At 37.2% G+C, this 18,271-nt stretch overlaps 2 protein-coding genes across 2 annotated transcripts in view; both read right to left on the bottom strand.

Annotated features, from left to right (window-relative positions):
- Nucleotides 1–1,944, bottom strand: part of VWC2L (von Willebrand factor C domain containing 2 like) — a 148,280-nt gene extending 146,336 nt beyond the window's left edge. The window contains exon 1 of the mRNA XM_036318537.1: nt 1,270–1,944. The gene's annotated coding sequence lies outside the window, so the exon portion shown is untranslated. The remainder of the gene's footprint in view (nt 1–1,269) is intronic.
- Nucleotides 1,945–2,761: 817 nt separating this feature from the next.
- The window catches only part of SPAG16 (sperm associated antigen 16), a 658,615-nt gene continuing 643,105 nt past the window's right edge, over nt 2,762–18,271 (bottom strand). The window contains exon 16 of the mRNA XM_036318536.1: nt 2,762–2,937. Coding sequence (XP_036174429.1) covers nt 2,762–2,937 — 176 coding nt within the window. The remainder of the gene's footprint in view (nt 2,938–18,271) is intronic.

Below are 18,271 nucleotides of genomic sequence, written 5' to 3'. Positions count from 1 at the left end.
TGGAGTGCTGCCCACTAGCAACACTCATTTAAATGTTTAGAGTGACTAACTCATATAAAAACTCTGGGGAAACCGACTTGAGGGAATAATACATAAGTAAAAGTGTTGTCAAATAGTTCATTTGTCTATTTAAATGATTTTGGCTTTATGCCAACAATCACTAAAATTGTATATCGGACATTTTTCAGATCATTTGTGAATATTATTTAATGCTTTATTTTCAGATTATAATAGAAGCAATGATAAACCATCTCTTTTCAGTCTAACATACAGATGATACTTTTAAATAAGGTAAAGATGGCATTAGGGAACTTCATGAGCCTATAATATTTGCATTTTAAATTAGATATGCAAATTCTAGTAATAGTAAAATAGAGTGAAGTATGTTCATGCCTTCCCTTAAAAAGAAAAGTGCTCTCTAAATCCTTTTGGGTAGGTAATGATAAATGAGATGAGTTTCTTTTGAAATATGTTAAAAATAATGAGTCATGACAGAATAAAAAAATGCAAACCTATAATTCTACTTGAGAATCTGGAAGCTCCCTTTGACAAAGCATTTTTTTTTCTTAAATTACTACAAAGGCTATAAACATTACAGAAGCTTCTGAAAAAAAAAGCATATGTTTTTATTAATTAAGGCATGCATTTTATACATCATATATATATATATATATATATATATATATATATATATATATATATATAAAGTTTACCCTGGAAGAAAAAATATATTGTGCTTCTTTATAGTATTCCAGTAGTAACTGTTAATACATACAAAATAAGCCATATAAAATAACCATATCATTCTGCTTCAAAAGGACATAGACAGAAATGATCTCTGTAAGCTACAGGTAGGCATTAATGTCAGGTTATAATAAATGTATATTTAAAGGTAAAAATGGGTGTAATATCCACTTTATATAAACATTAAGCATGCTTTTATTATATGAAATACCTTTTAAAATCTGCATGAAGAAAAACATGGTTTTCTTTTTAATATAATAAAGTTCTTAAGCTATTACAAAATTCCCCTTCATAACTGAGCTGCTTTAGTGCAGTTTAAGGCACTATTTAAGATAAAAATATTAGAGAAACCCAATAAAATATTTATCTGAAGATTTTTAATAAGCAAGCAAACATTGCTGAATGGAAGAACACTTTCCAGCTAAACTTTCTCCTCCCCTCCCCACATTGCTACATATCATTTAAAACGACTGCATTTATTTCTTTGAGAAAACAAACATAACTCATGTCATAAGATACACTTACCTAATCACTCTGGAGGTTAACAGTGGTGATGGGGGTCATAGACCAATATGAACTAAAAGATCAGGTATGTTTTAGAAAAGCAGTTCCTCTTTAATTGTCCAAAGAACGCATTTTCAGGCTTGAATTAAAGGCAATCCATTCTCTCTACCTCTCATTTCAAACCACAGTCAAGAAGCAGTCTCCCGCCCTTCCGGAGAGAAATACAGCAGACACACATAAGAAATACGCTTTGGACCTGTCTCCAAAATTCAAAGCAAGAAGCAATGCTGGTCCTGTAGAAATCCAGACTCAAGTAGCAGAATCATGTTGAACTTGTTTTTAGCATTTTCTCAGATCCTTCTATGAAATTTCCCGGCTGATTACGCCTCCTCCACACATGAGTTCACTTACACAGTGTTTGCTACGGCAGTAGAGGTGATTTGGCTAGGCTCGGTGGATCACAAACAGCAACAGCATGCTGTCGCTTAAAACCCGCTCCGCTGGCAACGGCATCAGCATCATCCACAATATGTTGCTCGAATCCCTTCTCACACACCAGAAAATACTAACTGTGGACGTGAAGGAAAGGAGCAACTTTAGCTGGGTTTCTGCATCACTGAGAGCAGTTTGCAGACTGCTGATTTGGAGCTCATTCTGCCGGCAGCCGGGAATTCCTCAGCACCACGGACAGCGCCAACTGGCTTCTGAGCCCACCAGGGTCGTAATCCCGAGCTGCTTCTTTAGACCAGGCTGGTGTTCTCTAAGCAGTCGCACTTTATACAGCTGATGCATGCACGGGGCAGGGGGGTGGGGGAGTGGGGGTTGGGGGGGGGCACTTTACGTGCGAGATACTTATTTACTTATTTGCATTGAATTACAATAAAAAAATAAACACTGTAATTATACTTAATGCATTCTTGGATGGGCTGCAGTGATGAAAGTTCGGGAAGAGCCTTGCATTTAGATTTAAGCCAGCTGCAGTCTCTGATTATTATTAATAGATAAAGCATAACGGTTGTCAAAGAATCTTCAAAAATGTATGCCGTCCAATTCTAATGGACTCTTCAGTTGAAGAAACACGTTCCCTGTGCTACATGGTTAAACTCCAGGTCTTCCTGAAGCTTAAATTTGATTTTTTAAAAAGTAGCCTGGTTCTCCTGCAGTTTGTTCTCTAACATTCAAAATCAATCTCCTGTAATTCATCTAGTCTGTCATTAGGCGTCATTGTAAAGCTGTTTCTTCCAAACCTCTAGCAAAAATGCTCTGTTTCTAAAATCTTATCAAAATAAGAGAAGAAAAAAAAAAGAGACGCAGACACAAATAAATGAACAGAAAGTTTTGTTTTTTTATTGGTAACAGTATGAGCATTAAAATATATATTCAAAGCATGTTTTAAAGCAAATTGTAAATGTTACCTGCTTGCATACTTAATCAGGTATTTACTGGACTGGGACTGCATGAGGCATTTCCAAGCCTTATAGGGAAAGCCCTCTGCAGTGGGATATGCTGACCATCAAGACCATACTCGAACAGTGCCATCACAGCCTCCGGAAAACAGACTCTCTCCGTCATGAGAAAACACCACTGTGTGAGCTTCATTCTCATGGCCGACCAGTTTGTAAATCTGCCCTGATTGGAGATCTAGCAAATGAATAACGCCACTGCCACTCGCCTGAGCTAATACTCGACCTGGAGGGAGAGAGAAAGAAAGGGAGAGAGGGAGAGAGGGAGAGAGGGAGAGAGAAAGAGGAGCATATCAAAGTTTTATTTCCTCAGTCACAGTTTATAAGCAATAAGATATATAGTTTTGCATTAAAAAATTTTAATGTTGCCATAATTGCTGCTGTCTCCCCCCCCTCCTTTGCCCACCTCCACCCACCCCCACCTCCCACCTCCTACCTCCTTTGGCCTTCACCAAACTATTGTCCATGCCCATGGGTATGCATATATGTTCTTTAGCTGATCCCTTCACCTTTTTTAAAATATGTTTTTATTGATTTCAGAGAGGAAGGGAGAGGGAGAGAGAGATAGAAACATCAATGATGAGAAAGAATCATTGATCAGCTGCCTCCTGCATGCCCCCTACTGGGGATGGAGCCTGCATCCTGGGCATGTGCTCTGATCAGGAATCAAACCATGACCTCCTGGTTCATAGGTAAATGTTCAACCACTGAGCCAAGCCAGCCAGGCTTCCTTCACCTTGTTTATCCAGTCACCCGTACCCCCCTCTCCTTGGGCATCGGCAAGTTTGTCCCATATGTACATGCTTCTGATTCCATTTTGTTCCTTAGTTTATTTTGTTCATTATATTCCACATATTAGTGAGATCAATACATATTTTGTTTTAATTTTAATTCAACAAACTTGTTTTGTGTTAGATACCAGTCATTAAATATGAACTAAGTCCTGAATGTATAGAAAATAATTCCAGTCAAAATTAAGACACATGAATGATTAAATTATAAAAATTTAAAATGAAAAAGTAAAACCTAATGTGTTACTGACTTTATATGCAGAGGTCATCAAATGCTCTGCTAGACCCCTTAAATTTGGGATTAATAAATAATATTGAGGAGATGAGGTTGAAAGCACTAAGCAACACAGCTTTCCTTTTTTAAAAACACAAGCTTCAAATATATCCATGGCAAAGGTATACACATATATAGTATATAATTTATTTATATTTTAAAATTTGTATTATATGTAAGCTGTTTTATTATAATTATACTAAATTGTTACTTAAGACTATAATAATACAGTTATTCTTTAAAAACTGTGACACAACAAATTTCTTTGGGGTTGAAGTAAAAATACCTCCATTTTAAAGATAACTTTGGTTTTTATTACTCTAATTAAAAATTAAAAATTTAGTTAAATTTTTGTTACGTAGGGAACTAAATGCAACACAAAGTATACTCATGATTTTCATACCATATTTTTATGATTGGATAATTTTGTTATAGGAAAAATACATCAGTAATTCAATTCTAATTACTTTTATTTTTAAAAAAATTAGTAGCAAAATATCAGGAAATGTGGAGGTAAGTAAAAACAAGATTATGTTTATATAAGTTCAGTACATGGGTTAAACAAATATAGTATTAGTACAATTCATGGAATTATCTAATACAACTTAAAAGGCATATAGTACCATTTTAGTAAACATTTAAAATTCATTAAATTCAACATGCTAGATACTAGATTTAGTTACATAACATGGATAATTTCATATAATCCTTATAATAATCTAATAATAAAAAATAATAGTAACTCTATTATATAGATGAAAAAAGAGAGGTTTGGAAAAATTAAGAAACTTGTCTATAGCAGAAGCTAGCATTTAATCATAAGCACTTTGAGTTATGTTTTCCACATCCAGGTAGCATTGTTATCAATGATGACTTCCTGACAAATTATAAGTAGGTGATATATTGTGAAAATAGAATTTGTCTATCCCATGATGAAAATTCTATATGACAGCACCATAGAGTCACAGTGAAATATTTAATCACAAATTATCCTAAACATTGTCATGGATATCTCTAAGACAGAGAAAAGTTATAAAAAGAAAGCTAACCATGATAAATATAGCTTATTTGCAAACCTTTATAACTACTGGGCTTCTTCATCTAGAACAAAGCCTGACACAGCAAAGATCCTTAGGATGGATTAAAGTGTCCAAAGCAGCAGATGTGAATATTTATTATAAACTCTCTTCTACAAAGTCTTTGCTGACAGAAGCACTGCATGTGGATTTCACTTCCTGCCTCTATACGCAATAGCTGCTTGTGACTCTTCTAAGAATAAAACAACTTTTTTCTTTGTAGTCTTCACATTATGGCTAGGAAGGGGGTAAATATTATTTACTATTTTTGAAACCAAATAGAATCAAAGCCCATAAAGAAAAGTGAAAGAGTTAATATTAAATCATTATCGTTTGTTCAATTCAAATCTGTAAAAATTATAATTAGAAATAATGATAAAGGTTCTTGATGATTTCCAAAAGTTTGTGTAATAAAATGGAAGAAATGATATTGGAATTTAATGATAAGGTTATATAATTCAGCAGTACAGCCTCAGGTGTTTTACAAAACGTCTTTGCTAGAACAGACTTGAGTCAGCAAGTTTATGGTAAGGTTTTTCAGGTTTACTTGAACTAGGGGTATAAATTCATAACCATGTTTAATTTTACTGAAAGTATAATGCATTAAGGTGAATATGGCCCTGAACTTAAGTGTAAGAAGACCCATAACTCACCTCCTCCCATGAACATAACAAATATAAACCTACATATAAAATAATTCCTCCTAAAGAACTAAGGGCTGAATAGCTTCTGCACATGAAATGAGAGAGGAACCACATAGAGAAGGGTAGGAGAGATGGAGACATGAAAATCATGGGGACCCCACTCCCACATGTGACTTGTAGTAGGGGGAAATATTCCTGAGGGGACTTGCAGACAGACTCACTTGTTCTAGGGTATTAAAGAGCTCTTAGACTAAGCATGAAAAGATTCCATTTACTGCCAAATAGGTAGAGAACTGCAGGGACGTTCAGCATGTGTGGAAACTTTCTAGGACCAGAGGTATTTGTGAGCCCCATTATTTACAAACAGAATCACAGCTCGTAAAGAAAAGTGAAATAATTATCATTAAATCATTATCTTTTGTTCCTGGGTAGTGTGGGTGGAGCTTGATCCAAGCCCTCTAACCACCCTGCAAGGTCTCCAACATCATGCCATGGCCACCTCGGCCAGCACTTGCTGCAGCCCCAGCCAGCTGGCCCACCAGAATGCCCCAGGAGGCACACACACCCACTTACATTCCAACTGGCATGACAAAACCCACCCAGCATCCACAAAAAGGTTGCTCCTATTCAAGTCAATGCTTTCAAGATTGGAAGAGATAGCTGTTTCATCTAATACATAGAGACCAACATAGAAAGTAAAACAAAATGAAAAGGCAAAACAATATGTTCCAAATTAAAGAACAAGAAAAAGACAAAAACAGTAAAAACCACTAATGAAATGGAGATCACTAATTTGTCTGATAAAGAATTCCAAGTAATAGTCTTAAGGCTGCTCATCAAATTTGGGAGAAGAAAAGAGAAACTATGTGAGAGCATCAACAGAGAGTTAGAATGTATAATACAAAACCAATCAAATTATAAATTATATATATATATGTGTATATATATATATATATATATATATATATATATATATATATATATATATAATCTAGAGGCAATAAATAGCAGGTAAATAATACAGAAGAATAGATTAGTAGCCTGGAAGACAAAATAGTGGAGATCACCCAATCAGAAAAAGAAAAAAGAAGAAAGGAATTTTTAAAAATGAGGATAGTTTAAGGGACCTTAATGGCTGAAAACTTTCCTAAACTTCCAAACAAGATGAACCCAAAGAGACACACACCAAGACATACTGTAATTAAAATGGAAAAATTAAAGAGGGAATATTGAAAGCAGCAAAGCTATAGTAATTAAAATAGTATGGAGTCAGCACAAACAAACAAACAAACAAACAAAAAACAGGCACATAGATCAATGGAACAGAATAGGAATCCTAGAAATAAACCCTCACTTAGAAGATCAATTAATTTATGACAAGAGGCAAGAACATAGAATAGAGAAATGACAATGTTTTTAATAAATGGTATTGAGAAAAGATACATACAAATTGAAATAAATCTGGACCACTTTCTTACACCATATACAAAAATAAACTAAAAATAGACTAAAGGCTTAAATGCAAAATCTGAAACCATGAACTTCCTAGAAGTAAACCTAGGCAGTAAACTCTGATACCGATCTCAACAGTATTTATTTTTTTAAGCATTTTATTTGATTTCAGAGAGGAATGGAGAAAGAGTGAGAGATAGAAACATCAATGATGAGAAACAATCATTGATTAGTTGCCTCCTGCATGCCCCACACTGGGGATTGAGCCTGCAATATGGGCATGGGCCCTACTGGGAATTGAACCTACCTCCTGGTTCATAGGTTGATGCTCAACCACTGAGCAACACCACCCGGACACAGTCTATTTTTTTTTAATATGTCTCCTTGTTCATGAGCAACTAAAGCAAAAATAAACAAATAGACTGCATGAAACTAAATAGCTTTTGTGTAGTAAAGGAAACCATATCCTATCTAATAAAAGAGAACATGGTATTAGCATACGACTGCTACCCTTCCCATTGGCTAATCAGGGCGATATGCAAATTAACTGCCAGCCAAGATGGCGGCCGGGAGCCAGGAAACTTGAAACTAACATGAGGCTTACTTGCTTCAGTGACGGAGGAAACCAATGTTCCCCGCCTGCCTTGCCGGCCTCTGAGCTTGCAGTTTGAAACATAGTTACAAATATAGAAGCTAAACAAACCCCCAGAAATCTGCTTTCAGCGAGCCGGGATCTCAGAGCTGGAGTTATACATTGTTTCGATTATAGAACCTAAACAAACCAGATACCTGCTTTCAGCAGCAGAGGCCCCAGAGCTGGAGCCAGAGCTAAAGCTGGCCCAGAATAAAAAAAAAAAAAGAAGAAAAAAAGGAGCAGTTGGGAGCTTCAGTCACCTGCCAGCCTGAAAACAGCCCTCAGCCCCTCACCCAGACTGGCCAGGCACCCCAGCGGGGACCCTCAACCTGAAGGGTGTGTGGGCTGCAAACAGCCATCATCCCCTCATCCAGGCTGGCCAAGCACCCCAGTGGGGACCCCCACCATGATCCAGGACACCCTTCAACCAGCTGGCCCCCACCCGTGCACCAGGCCTCTACCCTATATAGTAAAAGGGTAATATGCCTTCCAGCACCGGGATCAGCGGAGCCGAGAGGCCTCCCAGCACCGGGATCAGCGTGACAGAGGGCAGCACCCAAACCCCCTGATCGCCCTGCGGCTCTGTGTGTGACAGGGAGCGGGGCCACAACCTCCCTATCCACCCTGCTCTGTTCATGACAGGGGAAGGCGCCCCAACCCCCTGATCAGCCCTGCTCTGTGCCTGATAGAGGGGAGCTCCCCAACCCCCTGATCGGCCCTGCTCTGTGTGTGACAGGGTGTGGCACCCCAACCCCCCCCACCCCCACGGGCCCTGCTCTGTGTGTGACGGGGTAGAGCCATAACCTCCCCATCGGCCCTGCCCTGAGTGTAACAGGGTGCGGTGCCCCAACCCCCTGATCCGCCCTGCTCTGTGTGTGACAGGGGGCGGTGCCCCAACTCCCCTATCGGCCCTACTCTGTAAGTGACAGGGGGGAACTCCCCAAGCCCCTGATGGGCCCTGCTCTGTGCATGACAGGGGGTGGTGCCACAACCTCCCCATAGACCCTGCCTTGAGTGTGACAGGGGGCAGTGCCCCAACCCCCCAATCGGCCCTACCCTAAGCGTGAGTGAGGGTGGCATCTCAACCTCCCAATCCGCCCTGCTCTGTGCATGACAGGGGGCGGCGCCCCAACTCCCCAATCAGCCCTGCTCTGAGCCCAACCAGGGGCTGCCCTCTGCCAGCCGGGAGCAGGCCTAAGCCCACAGGGCGTTATCTCCCGAGGGGTCCCAGACTGCGAGAGGGCACAAGCCAGTCTGAGGAACCCCCCCTTCCCCCCGAGTGCACAAATTTTTGTGCACTGGGCCTCTAGTGTATATATATATATATATATATATATATATATATATATATATATATATATGGCTAATATGCAAAGTGTCCCCTCAGGAGTTCAACCGGGAGACCAGGAGTTCGATCACTCGCTATGACATGTGCAGACCACCAGGGGGTGGCATGAAATGAAGGGAGGCCTCTGCTGGCAGCTGGAAGGCCCCAATCGGCCCTGATCACCTGCCAGGCCTAGGTACCCTACTCATGCATGAATTTCATGCACCTGGTCTCTAGTCAACAAAATAAAAAGACAACCTGCTGATTGAAAGAATATATTTGCAAATGACATATCCAATAAGGAATTAATACCCCAAATTCAAGATGGGGGCATACAGTTATGAATACATGAAACACAGCATTTATTTGTTGGCTGTTATTAACTAGAGGCCCAGTACACAAAATTCATGCATTGGTAGGGTCCCTAGCAGCTGCCAGCTGCCAGTCGGGGCCTCCCTCCCTTCTCCTGGCCAGCACCATGCCCTGGTTGAACCTGTTGACAACTTCTGGTCGAGGGGACAATTTGCATACTACACTTTTATTATATAGGATTATTATATTATTTTCCATAGGAACAACTGTAAACCTACTTTTGCCCTATCCTGTATATAAAGAACTCAAGCAACTCAATATCAAAAACATATCCAATTAAAAAATGGGCAGAGGTCCTGGCTTGTGTGGCTCAGTTGGCTGGAGTGTTGTTCTATACATTGAAAGGTCACGGTTCAATTCCTCAAATCCAGGTCAGGGCACATATCCAGGTTGTGGGTTTGCTCCCCAGTCAGGGTGGTAGGGGAGGCAACCTATCAATGTTTCTCTGTCACAATGATATTTCTCTCTCTCCCGCCCCTTTCCAATCTCTCTAAAATCAATTAAAAACAAGCAAACATATCTGCAGGTGGGGATTTAAAAAAATGGACAGAGGGCCTGAATAGACATTTCTTCAAAGGAGATATACATTATTAGATACATGAAAAGATGTTCAACATCACTAATCATCAAGATAATCAAACTAAAATCACAATGAAATGTCACCTCACACCTCTTAGAATGGCTATTACAAAAAAGTCAACAGATGAGTGTTGGAGAGGATGTACAGGAATGGGAACCCATATGCACTGTTGATAGGATTGTAAATTGGTGCAGCCACTATAGAAAAGTGTATGGAGGCACCTCAAAAAATAAAAATAAAACTATTCTATAATGCAACAATTTCACTTCTGGTTATTTGGGGGGGAAATAAAACACTAATTTGAAGGCATATACGCCACTATGTTAATTGCAGCATTATTTATAGTGGCCAAGATATGGAAGCAAACCAGGTATCTATCAATATATGAATAAATAAAGAAGATGTGTTATATATAATAGAATATTATTCAGCAATATAAGTATACATAATCTTGCCATTTGTGACAACATAAATGGACTTAGAGGATATTATGTTAAATGAAATAAGTCAGATAGAAAAATTGTACCTAATTGCTAACTAAAAAAACTCATATCCCTTCCCATATCTCAGGAAAATTATTTTTCTAGTTCTTCCATTTCTATTTCAAATACTAAATTCTCTTTTTTTCCAGATTCCAAAGGGCATATTTCATTTATCCCATGTTCTCCCTCTCCATCCTCAACCCAAGTTCTATCCATTCTTCTTTATTAATTTTCTATAACCTTTCCATTTGCAACTGTTAGGTCTACAATATTAAAATCCTTAACTTTGGAGGTCAGGACAATTGAAATGATGCCCCAAATGATTTTTTTGCTAGAATGTCTTTACTTTTAAGTCTACCTCTATTAATTTCTAAGGTGTTACTTCAATTATGTCACTCCCATCTTGAAATACCACAACTTTGAATAGAACAACAAAAGCAGCAGCAGCAACAATAAACTCTGTTTAAGACCCAAACAAAACAGATGAGATAAACTGACCTGCCCCAAATAAGAAAACGTATTCATGGCAGTTGTAGAACCTGGGTGAATTAGATATTTGATTCCCAAATTGTTGCTTTTTTTTTTTTCCATTCCCCTCTCACACTGAATAATGGTCCCAGTGCTTATAGAATTTACTTACCCAAGTACACTCTTATGCGTGAACCCTGTGTTCATCAAATAATTTGCCATTATTTGTTGAATATATTTTTCACTTCCCCGAGTTTGGATTGTTACTCCTATTATTCCTTTTGAAATATCTTCCTTAGCTGTCTCCTTGATTCCTAACTATATCTTCCTAAAGAAAAACCACTTACTTATTAAATCTCAGTTCAAAATGACCTTCTTCAATAAGTCAGTATAAGGCATCCCAAGTGATTTTCCTCTTTTGAACATATTTTTGCATCCATACCAACCATGTGCTAATAGGATGACATAAATAATAGTTAACTATGTGTTTGTCCTACCTTCTTAAATTTGTAATTACTCAGCACAGGGGCTATGCCATATTTCGCCCTCCCCCAAGCTTAGCACACTGGCTGTTGTAGTCAATACTCAATAGAAATAGGAACATTTTTCACAACTCTCTTTTTTAGTGCTATTATTTGCCAAGTACTATCCCAAGCCCTTTATACACATTGTCTCATTTTATCCTTACAACATCCTTATGGGGTAGCTGTATACCTGTGCTATCCATTATAGCAGCTATGACTCACACATGGCTATTGGGAACTTAAAATGCAGCTAGTGCAAACTGAAATGTGCTATAGTTGTAAAATGCCCACCAGAATTTGAAGACTTGATATGAAAAAATGCATTAATAACTTTTATATTGATTACATATGTGATATTATTTTGGATAAAATGGATTCAATAATATACATTTTATAATTTCCCTGCTTTTTGAAAATGTAGCTAGTAAAAATGTAAGATTATATATGCAGTTCACATTGTATTTCAATTGGGCAAAGCTAGCACATACCCTGCTTCACAGAGGAGGAACATGAGGCTTAGAGAGATAAAAGCAACTTCTCCAGGGCCACACAGATTATAAGTAGGGGAGTCTGGATTTGAGGCTGGTCTGACTCCAAAAAGTCATGCTCTTATCCTCTGCGTCATACCTTAATACCTCCGGATGAATTGTTATTGATTGGCTCAATGTCGTTTCTCCCACTGTGATTAAGCTGCCCTCACTAAAATATAGCATGAGTCAGAGTAAACATCTCTTGGGTGTGCAGTTCTAGTTCCCAGCTGAATCTTTGCCTGCCCCTAGAAATACTTTAAAATTAATTTCTACTTAAGTACAAAAAATATTTCAAAAATTTAACTTCTATGGTTACCCTAATAGCACTTATTGACTCTGAGAGTCTTACTGTGCAATTAGCTTTCTGGAAATACACAAATTGTTCATGAAAAAAGAAATGGTTTTGTTTGGTTAAAATATTTCAATGTGCCCAGCTGGCTGGCGTGGTTCAATGGTTGAGCACTGACCTATGAACCAGGAGGTCACAGTTCGATTCCCGGTTAGGTCATATGCCCGAGTTGCAGGCTTGATTTCCCAGTGTGGGGCATGTAGGAGGCAGCAGATCAATGATTCGGTCTCATCACTGATGTTTCTATCTCGCTCTCCCTCTCTGAGATCAATAAAAAATATTAAAAATAGAGTTCAACTTAATTTATTTTACATTAAAGATTCCTTCAGAAAAGGACAAAATTAAATTGTTAAACTAAAATTAATGATTTAAGATAGAGATATTGGAACCTCAGTTGTCAATATGACAATTTATATTCCCTGATATTCAAAATAAAAATTATGAGATGAATGAAAACTTTTGGTCAAGTTTTACGAAGATACTCGTTCCGTAACACATTCCATAGTGGTGTATTCATTGGACAAAATAATGTCATTTTGTGATGGAACATCTAGAGAAGGAAAACTGGGAGTGTAGGTTATGAAATTTGCTAACTCATGTTGACAGGAATCTTTGAGTATTTTTTTTTTGTTATTGGAGGAGTAATTCACAATGCTAGTTAATGTATCAAGAGTTAGAAGTTGAGCTTTTTTGGAAGATTTCTTAATTTGTCTAATAACACTTGCTCAATGAGCCATCAATTGCCATCACTGCTAACCAAGGCAACTGTGGATACATATATTGTTTGTGCCAATGATGAACAGAGTCCTATTTAATCAGACTCAGTAGAGGCTGGATCTAATGACGCTGTTTAGAAAACTAATTTAGAAATAAACTTTTCTTATTTATCTATATACACTTAACATATATATTAACAAAAAGGTCACAAAATTCACTTAAATGTTAGCTCTTGTTACAAAAATATAATTTCCCAGCAATATTATGAATCAACGCTTGGCTAAAAGTATGCTGTTTTCTACTACTTATACCATCAGGAATAGCATCATTGTGAATTAAATGGAATTGTTATAAGAAATAGAAGCAGACTCAAAACTTTAAGCTTATTATAAACAATAAACTGCGAGTGAACTACATCTTATATTTCTCATTAAAAATAACTTCAGTAATTTCTTATGATGATGAATTCTTTGATTAAATATTAAGCAATGGATTCCCCCAAGAAAACAAAAACACCCATTTTATGTTTCATTCAAATTAGTCTCATAGGACAGATCATAGGAAATTTTTTATCACAAATACACAAGAATGAAGTCTAGAACAATTGTGTGCCATATATGAAATTACATATCAAAGAGGAAAAGAGAGTCTTTGATCAATAAGGAAATGATTTTTATACACATCAGAAGCAATTTGAAGCAATTCTCTTGATCAATATAGATAGGCAGAAATGCTTCTCAGCATTTATTACCTGTGGAGAGCATTATTGATTAATTCTATTGATTTTTAGAATGCATGTGAAGAGGCATCTGTTGTTTCTTTAAAAGATGCCCCAAAATGAAACTATTTAAGTTTTGAGGATTTGCATTAATGGCTCAACCTGAGCCATTACTCAGAATTTCAAAAACACCATTGAAAGAGATGTGAAATTTGATTTAGTTTATTTTGCATCCCATCGCTTGATCAATACATTTCTGAAAAAGAAATAGATTACTTGGGCATTTAACTTGCTTGAGTGCTTAAGTGCTACAACAATTTTAAAACTTTTTCAGTATTTTTACTATGTACACACTTAAGGGTCTTAACTTTTCTATTGTAGGTAGTACTGCTTGAAAAAGATTAACTGGTGTCAAAGTATAAATATAGGTAAAAAAGAAATGTATTTCAAATATCTCTGGATAGAAACGCATGTCTTAAACATGACATGGAGAGAGCTTCAATATCTTGATTGAGGAGTCAAGCATATAGGTTTATCTTACTTAGAATTAGATAATATGTTCAATGGATACAACAAACAGAGGTTGAAGATAAAAACCTACCATTACTTAAACTATGGATGTTACTTATTGAGTTACCCACAGAGTATGCTTCATATGTTTGCCAAGAAACAGTTTTAAACAAATACAGTAATTACTTTTTGTCTTCCATGTAAAATCCACTTTTGTTTAGGAAGGCAGCTCTTTGATAGTGCAGAAATTCCCAAACTTTAGCAGGTTAATAAATCCAAAAAGTGCCTTTCCTTGCTAGGAATAAAACTTTTGGTCTTATCACATGTAGTTTTTAAAATATGTTCCTCTTATTAGGAGAGCATGAATGAATGTTTTCTTGAGCAGATACTTTTCTGCATGAGCTATCTTCTGAATATTACAGAAACCCTTTGTGAAATGCACCTAATGTCCTGAAAATGTTCTAATTGTTGAATTTATTTAGAATATAAAACACCACCTGTGTTCATTAAGAAATCCTGGTAGACATGTTTCCTAACTTGGTCCTCATCTCTGCAGCTGAACAGTGTTGAAATAATATTTATTCAGGGACCCCATGCACCTGGAGCTATGCAAAAACTTCAGAAAAGCCTTGGCTGATGTCAGCAGAAAACCCATTTTCAGTTCAGTTCTGGGGATCAGCTGAGCTAAGGTAAAGTGCGCTTCATAGTCTGTGATAGCTCTTCCCCATTATACATGAGTAGAGACAGCCCTGAAGGCTTATATTTTATACCACAAGTTTAATGAAAACTTTAATTTTTTAATCTTATTATAAAGTAATAAAACCACCTGTAGCATTTTTCATTTTTCACTATTTAAACCATAACATTTACTACATTTTAAGACTCAAGGATGTAGAATTCTAATATTTTAGAAGTTGTTCTCTTCACGAACAGTCCTGTCAACACTAACTTCATTACAGAGGAATCTCCCTTCCTGGATGTGGTGCTTTGTCAGTGGGGAAGAAAATAGTGTCAGCTTTTGTTAGTTATTGGTGAGGGGGTGAATTATTATAAGCATATCCTTATTTTTATTTTTTTAATTTTATTTTATTGTTTAAAGTATTACAAATAGTAGTACATATGTCTCATTTTTTCCTCATTGACCTCCCCCTGGCTCATTCCCTCACCTCTCTGCCCCACAGTGTCTTGCATCCATTGGTTATGCTTATATGCATGCATACAAGTCCTTTGGTTGATCTCTTATTTTCAGGACTTCATTCTTCCCCACTCCAGGACAGCATAGTCCATTGGATAAAGTTGGCTCAATAATAAATCAGCACCACTAAACCACTAATAGTTACAGTAAAAAAGATGTAAGTATGTGAGAAAAGAATTAGAGTCCAGATGATACTGACTATCCACCCAAAGAGGAAAAGAATGGCTGGAGCCATCAAATGTATGAGTCTTGTACGAGTTTGTAGGAGCTAGATAAATTAGTACAAATAGAGTTATCTGCTGATGCTTAGAAAATCATCCAATTCTCTGAAATCATAGGGAGATTAGCCTAAATTTCACATGTTTAGTAATTCATTACCTGAGGAAATACAAAGGCCTAACACTTAATTGATATCTTACCTTCAAAATGATCTCAAGTGGTTGATAAAAGATAAAACCACTAGTTTCCATTTATTGAGTATCTACTTTTTCCTGAATGTTTTGTATTATATATTTTCAATCACATGTGAGGAAAACATTATTTTCTTTTTATAGATGGAGATATTGAAACAGAGAAGTTAAGGAACTTCTTCAAGATAACAGATCTAGTAAGAGCCAAAATGACAACCCAAGATTGTTTCTAAACCCTTTCTATTCTATAGTCTGGGGAGAAAGGAAAGTGCTTGCACCAGAAAGCTAAGTTAATATGTCTGCTACATTAGATACATTTAGATTAAATCATAATTCTGTGAAAGCATCTTTATGGAAATCTAAGGTAATATTCCAGTATATTGTATTCTAATGACCTGGCTTTGTACCTCAGAAAATGTAAAGCAAAATGTAATTAGTTTGTTCTTTACTCCCTCCGTCACACTTTCTTGCTCTTACCCTCTTAATCCAATATTCCATTTGTATCAGATGGGCATTTTCTAAAAGCTAGGAGATACTTTGAGATTATGGACACTGATGACTCCTTGGGGTAAAAATGAGACACAAATGATTTAGAGATGTACATGAGACAAAAATGGCAAAGTTTACATTACAATTAATTGAAAAAAGTTTTAATTTATCTTAGTAGATGGAATATTTGGACATTTTTCAGTTGTAAGAGAAAGAAAATCAACTCAAAGTAGCAAAGAAAAATATAGTTTAAGAATATCCTATATAATAAAAGCTAATATGCTAAGTGTCCGGTTGTCCCGTCATCCTTTCAACCAATCAAAGCGTAATATGCTAATGAACGCTAAGGCCACTCAACTGCTCGCTATGACGTGCACTGACCACCCAGGGGGCAGATACTCTGACTGGTAGGTTAGCTTGCTACTGGGGTCTGGCTGATCAGGACTGAGCGAGTCGGGCCAGACATGCCCTGGAGCCTTCTCACAGTCCTTCCCCAGCTGGCCAACTCCCGTGTCCCTCCCCAGACCCAATCATGCACAGGTGGAGTTCCTCAGTGTGGCCTGTACCCTCTCGTAATCTGGGACCCTTTGGGTGATGTCAGAGAGCCAATTTTGGCCATATCCCGTAGACTAGGCTGAGGGACCCCACAGGTGCACGAATTCATGCACCAGGCCTCTAGTATATTTATAACCTAGAAATACACCGAGACTGAAATCAGAATTCGACCAACAAGTGGGAATGGTGTTATAAGAGCACATCTCTCTCTCCTCAGCTCTGCTTTCATTGTGAATTCACTCTCAGGTGGTTTCTCTCCACATGAGATCATAGCAGGGTCAGGTGCATAGCTTCTCAAATTCAGCATCTGGAGAGAAGACCTCTGTTGCCCAGCAGTTTTATATTGGGTAAAAATTGTCCCTCATTGGCTAGGTTGGCCATGAGTTATCCCTGAATCAATTACTATGGTTGGCATGTGGGAAGGGTGATGGACCTGGCCAGGACTGAGTGCCCACTACAACAACTGAGAGTACACAGAGACCCAAAGGGAGAACAAGATACTGTTATAGTCCAACTGGTATGGCTCAGTGGTTGAGCATCAACCTATAACCAGGAGTCACAGTTCGATTCCTAGTCAGGGCACATGCCCAGGTTGTCGGTTTGATTCCCAGAGTGGGGCATGCAGGAGGCAGCTAATCAATGATTCTCTCTCATCATTGATATTTCTCTCTCTCTCTCTCTCTCTCTCTCTCTCTCTCTCTCTCTCTCCTCCCTTCCTCTCTGAAATCAATAACAAATATATTTTCAAAAGGAGATACTGTTATCAAAGAGGAATGGAAATGTTGCATGAAAACAAAGAAACAAATCCTACTTCAGACAGTCATCCTGGTATGCAAAACCAGAGCCAATGTTTGCATTAGAAAAAAAAAAAAAAAGTCACATTCTAGACCACTGAAACTGCTTCACTTTCCTTTGTTTTTTGTTTGTTTATTTGTTTTGTTTTCATTTGGCAATTCATTCATTCCATAATCTTGCCTCCTAAAAGATGTTTATGTAAATAAACTTCATTTGGCTTTAACAAAATAATCATGATGGTTTCTTAGTAAACAAAAGCCAGTGTTTGGGGTCTTTTTATTTATTGTGAGAGTAAAAAATGCAGATAAATTCCAAGTAAAATTTCAGGGAAGGTGGGGATAAAGTGAGAATTACAGTTGCAAAGGAAAAGAAAGCATCAAATACCTGTGTGACAAGCAATCTGTGTTAGGAAATGAAAAGTATTCCATAAATTAACTAGATACTATGATTATTAATATCTGAATAGAATTCATAAATGCCGGCAAAAGAAACACCATTCCAGCTAGTTATATTGACTTTCCATTGTTAGAAAATAAAATTGTTAAATCTCTAAAATCATAAATAACTGTTTTTATAAGGCTTTTTAATAATCTCAGTATTTTCAGGAAAAATTACCATAAGAAAACTGTATTTTAAGGGCTCCTTTATCAGATTGATATATTTTAAGT

Source organism: Myotis myotis, unplaced genomic scaffold (assembly GCF_014108235.1).
Source record: "Myotis myotis isolate mMyoMyo1 unplaced genomic scaffold, mMyoMyo1.p scaffold_m19_p_8, whole genome shotgun sequence".
Lineage (NCBI taxonomy): Eukaryota > Metazoa > Chordata > Mammalia > Chiroptera > Vespertilionidae > Myotis > Myotis myotis.
Note: the sequence above shows the minus strand (reverse complement) of the source record. Positions and strands in the feature narration are given on the sequence as shown.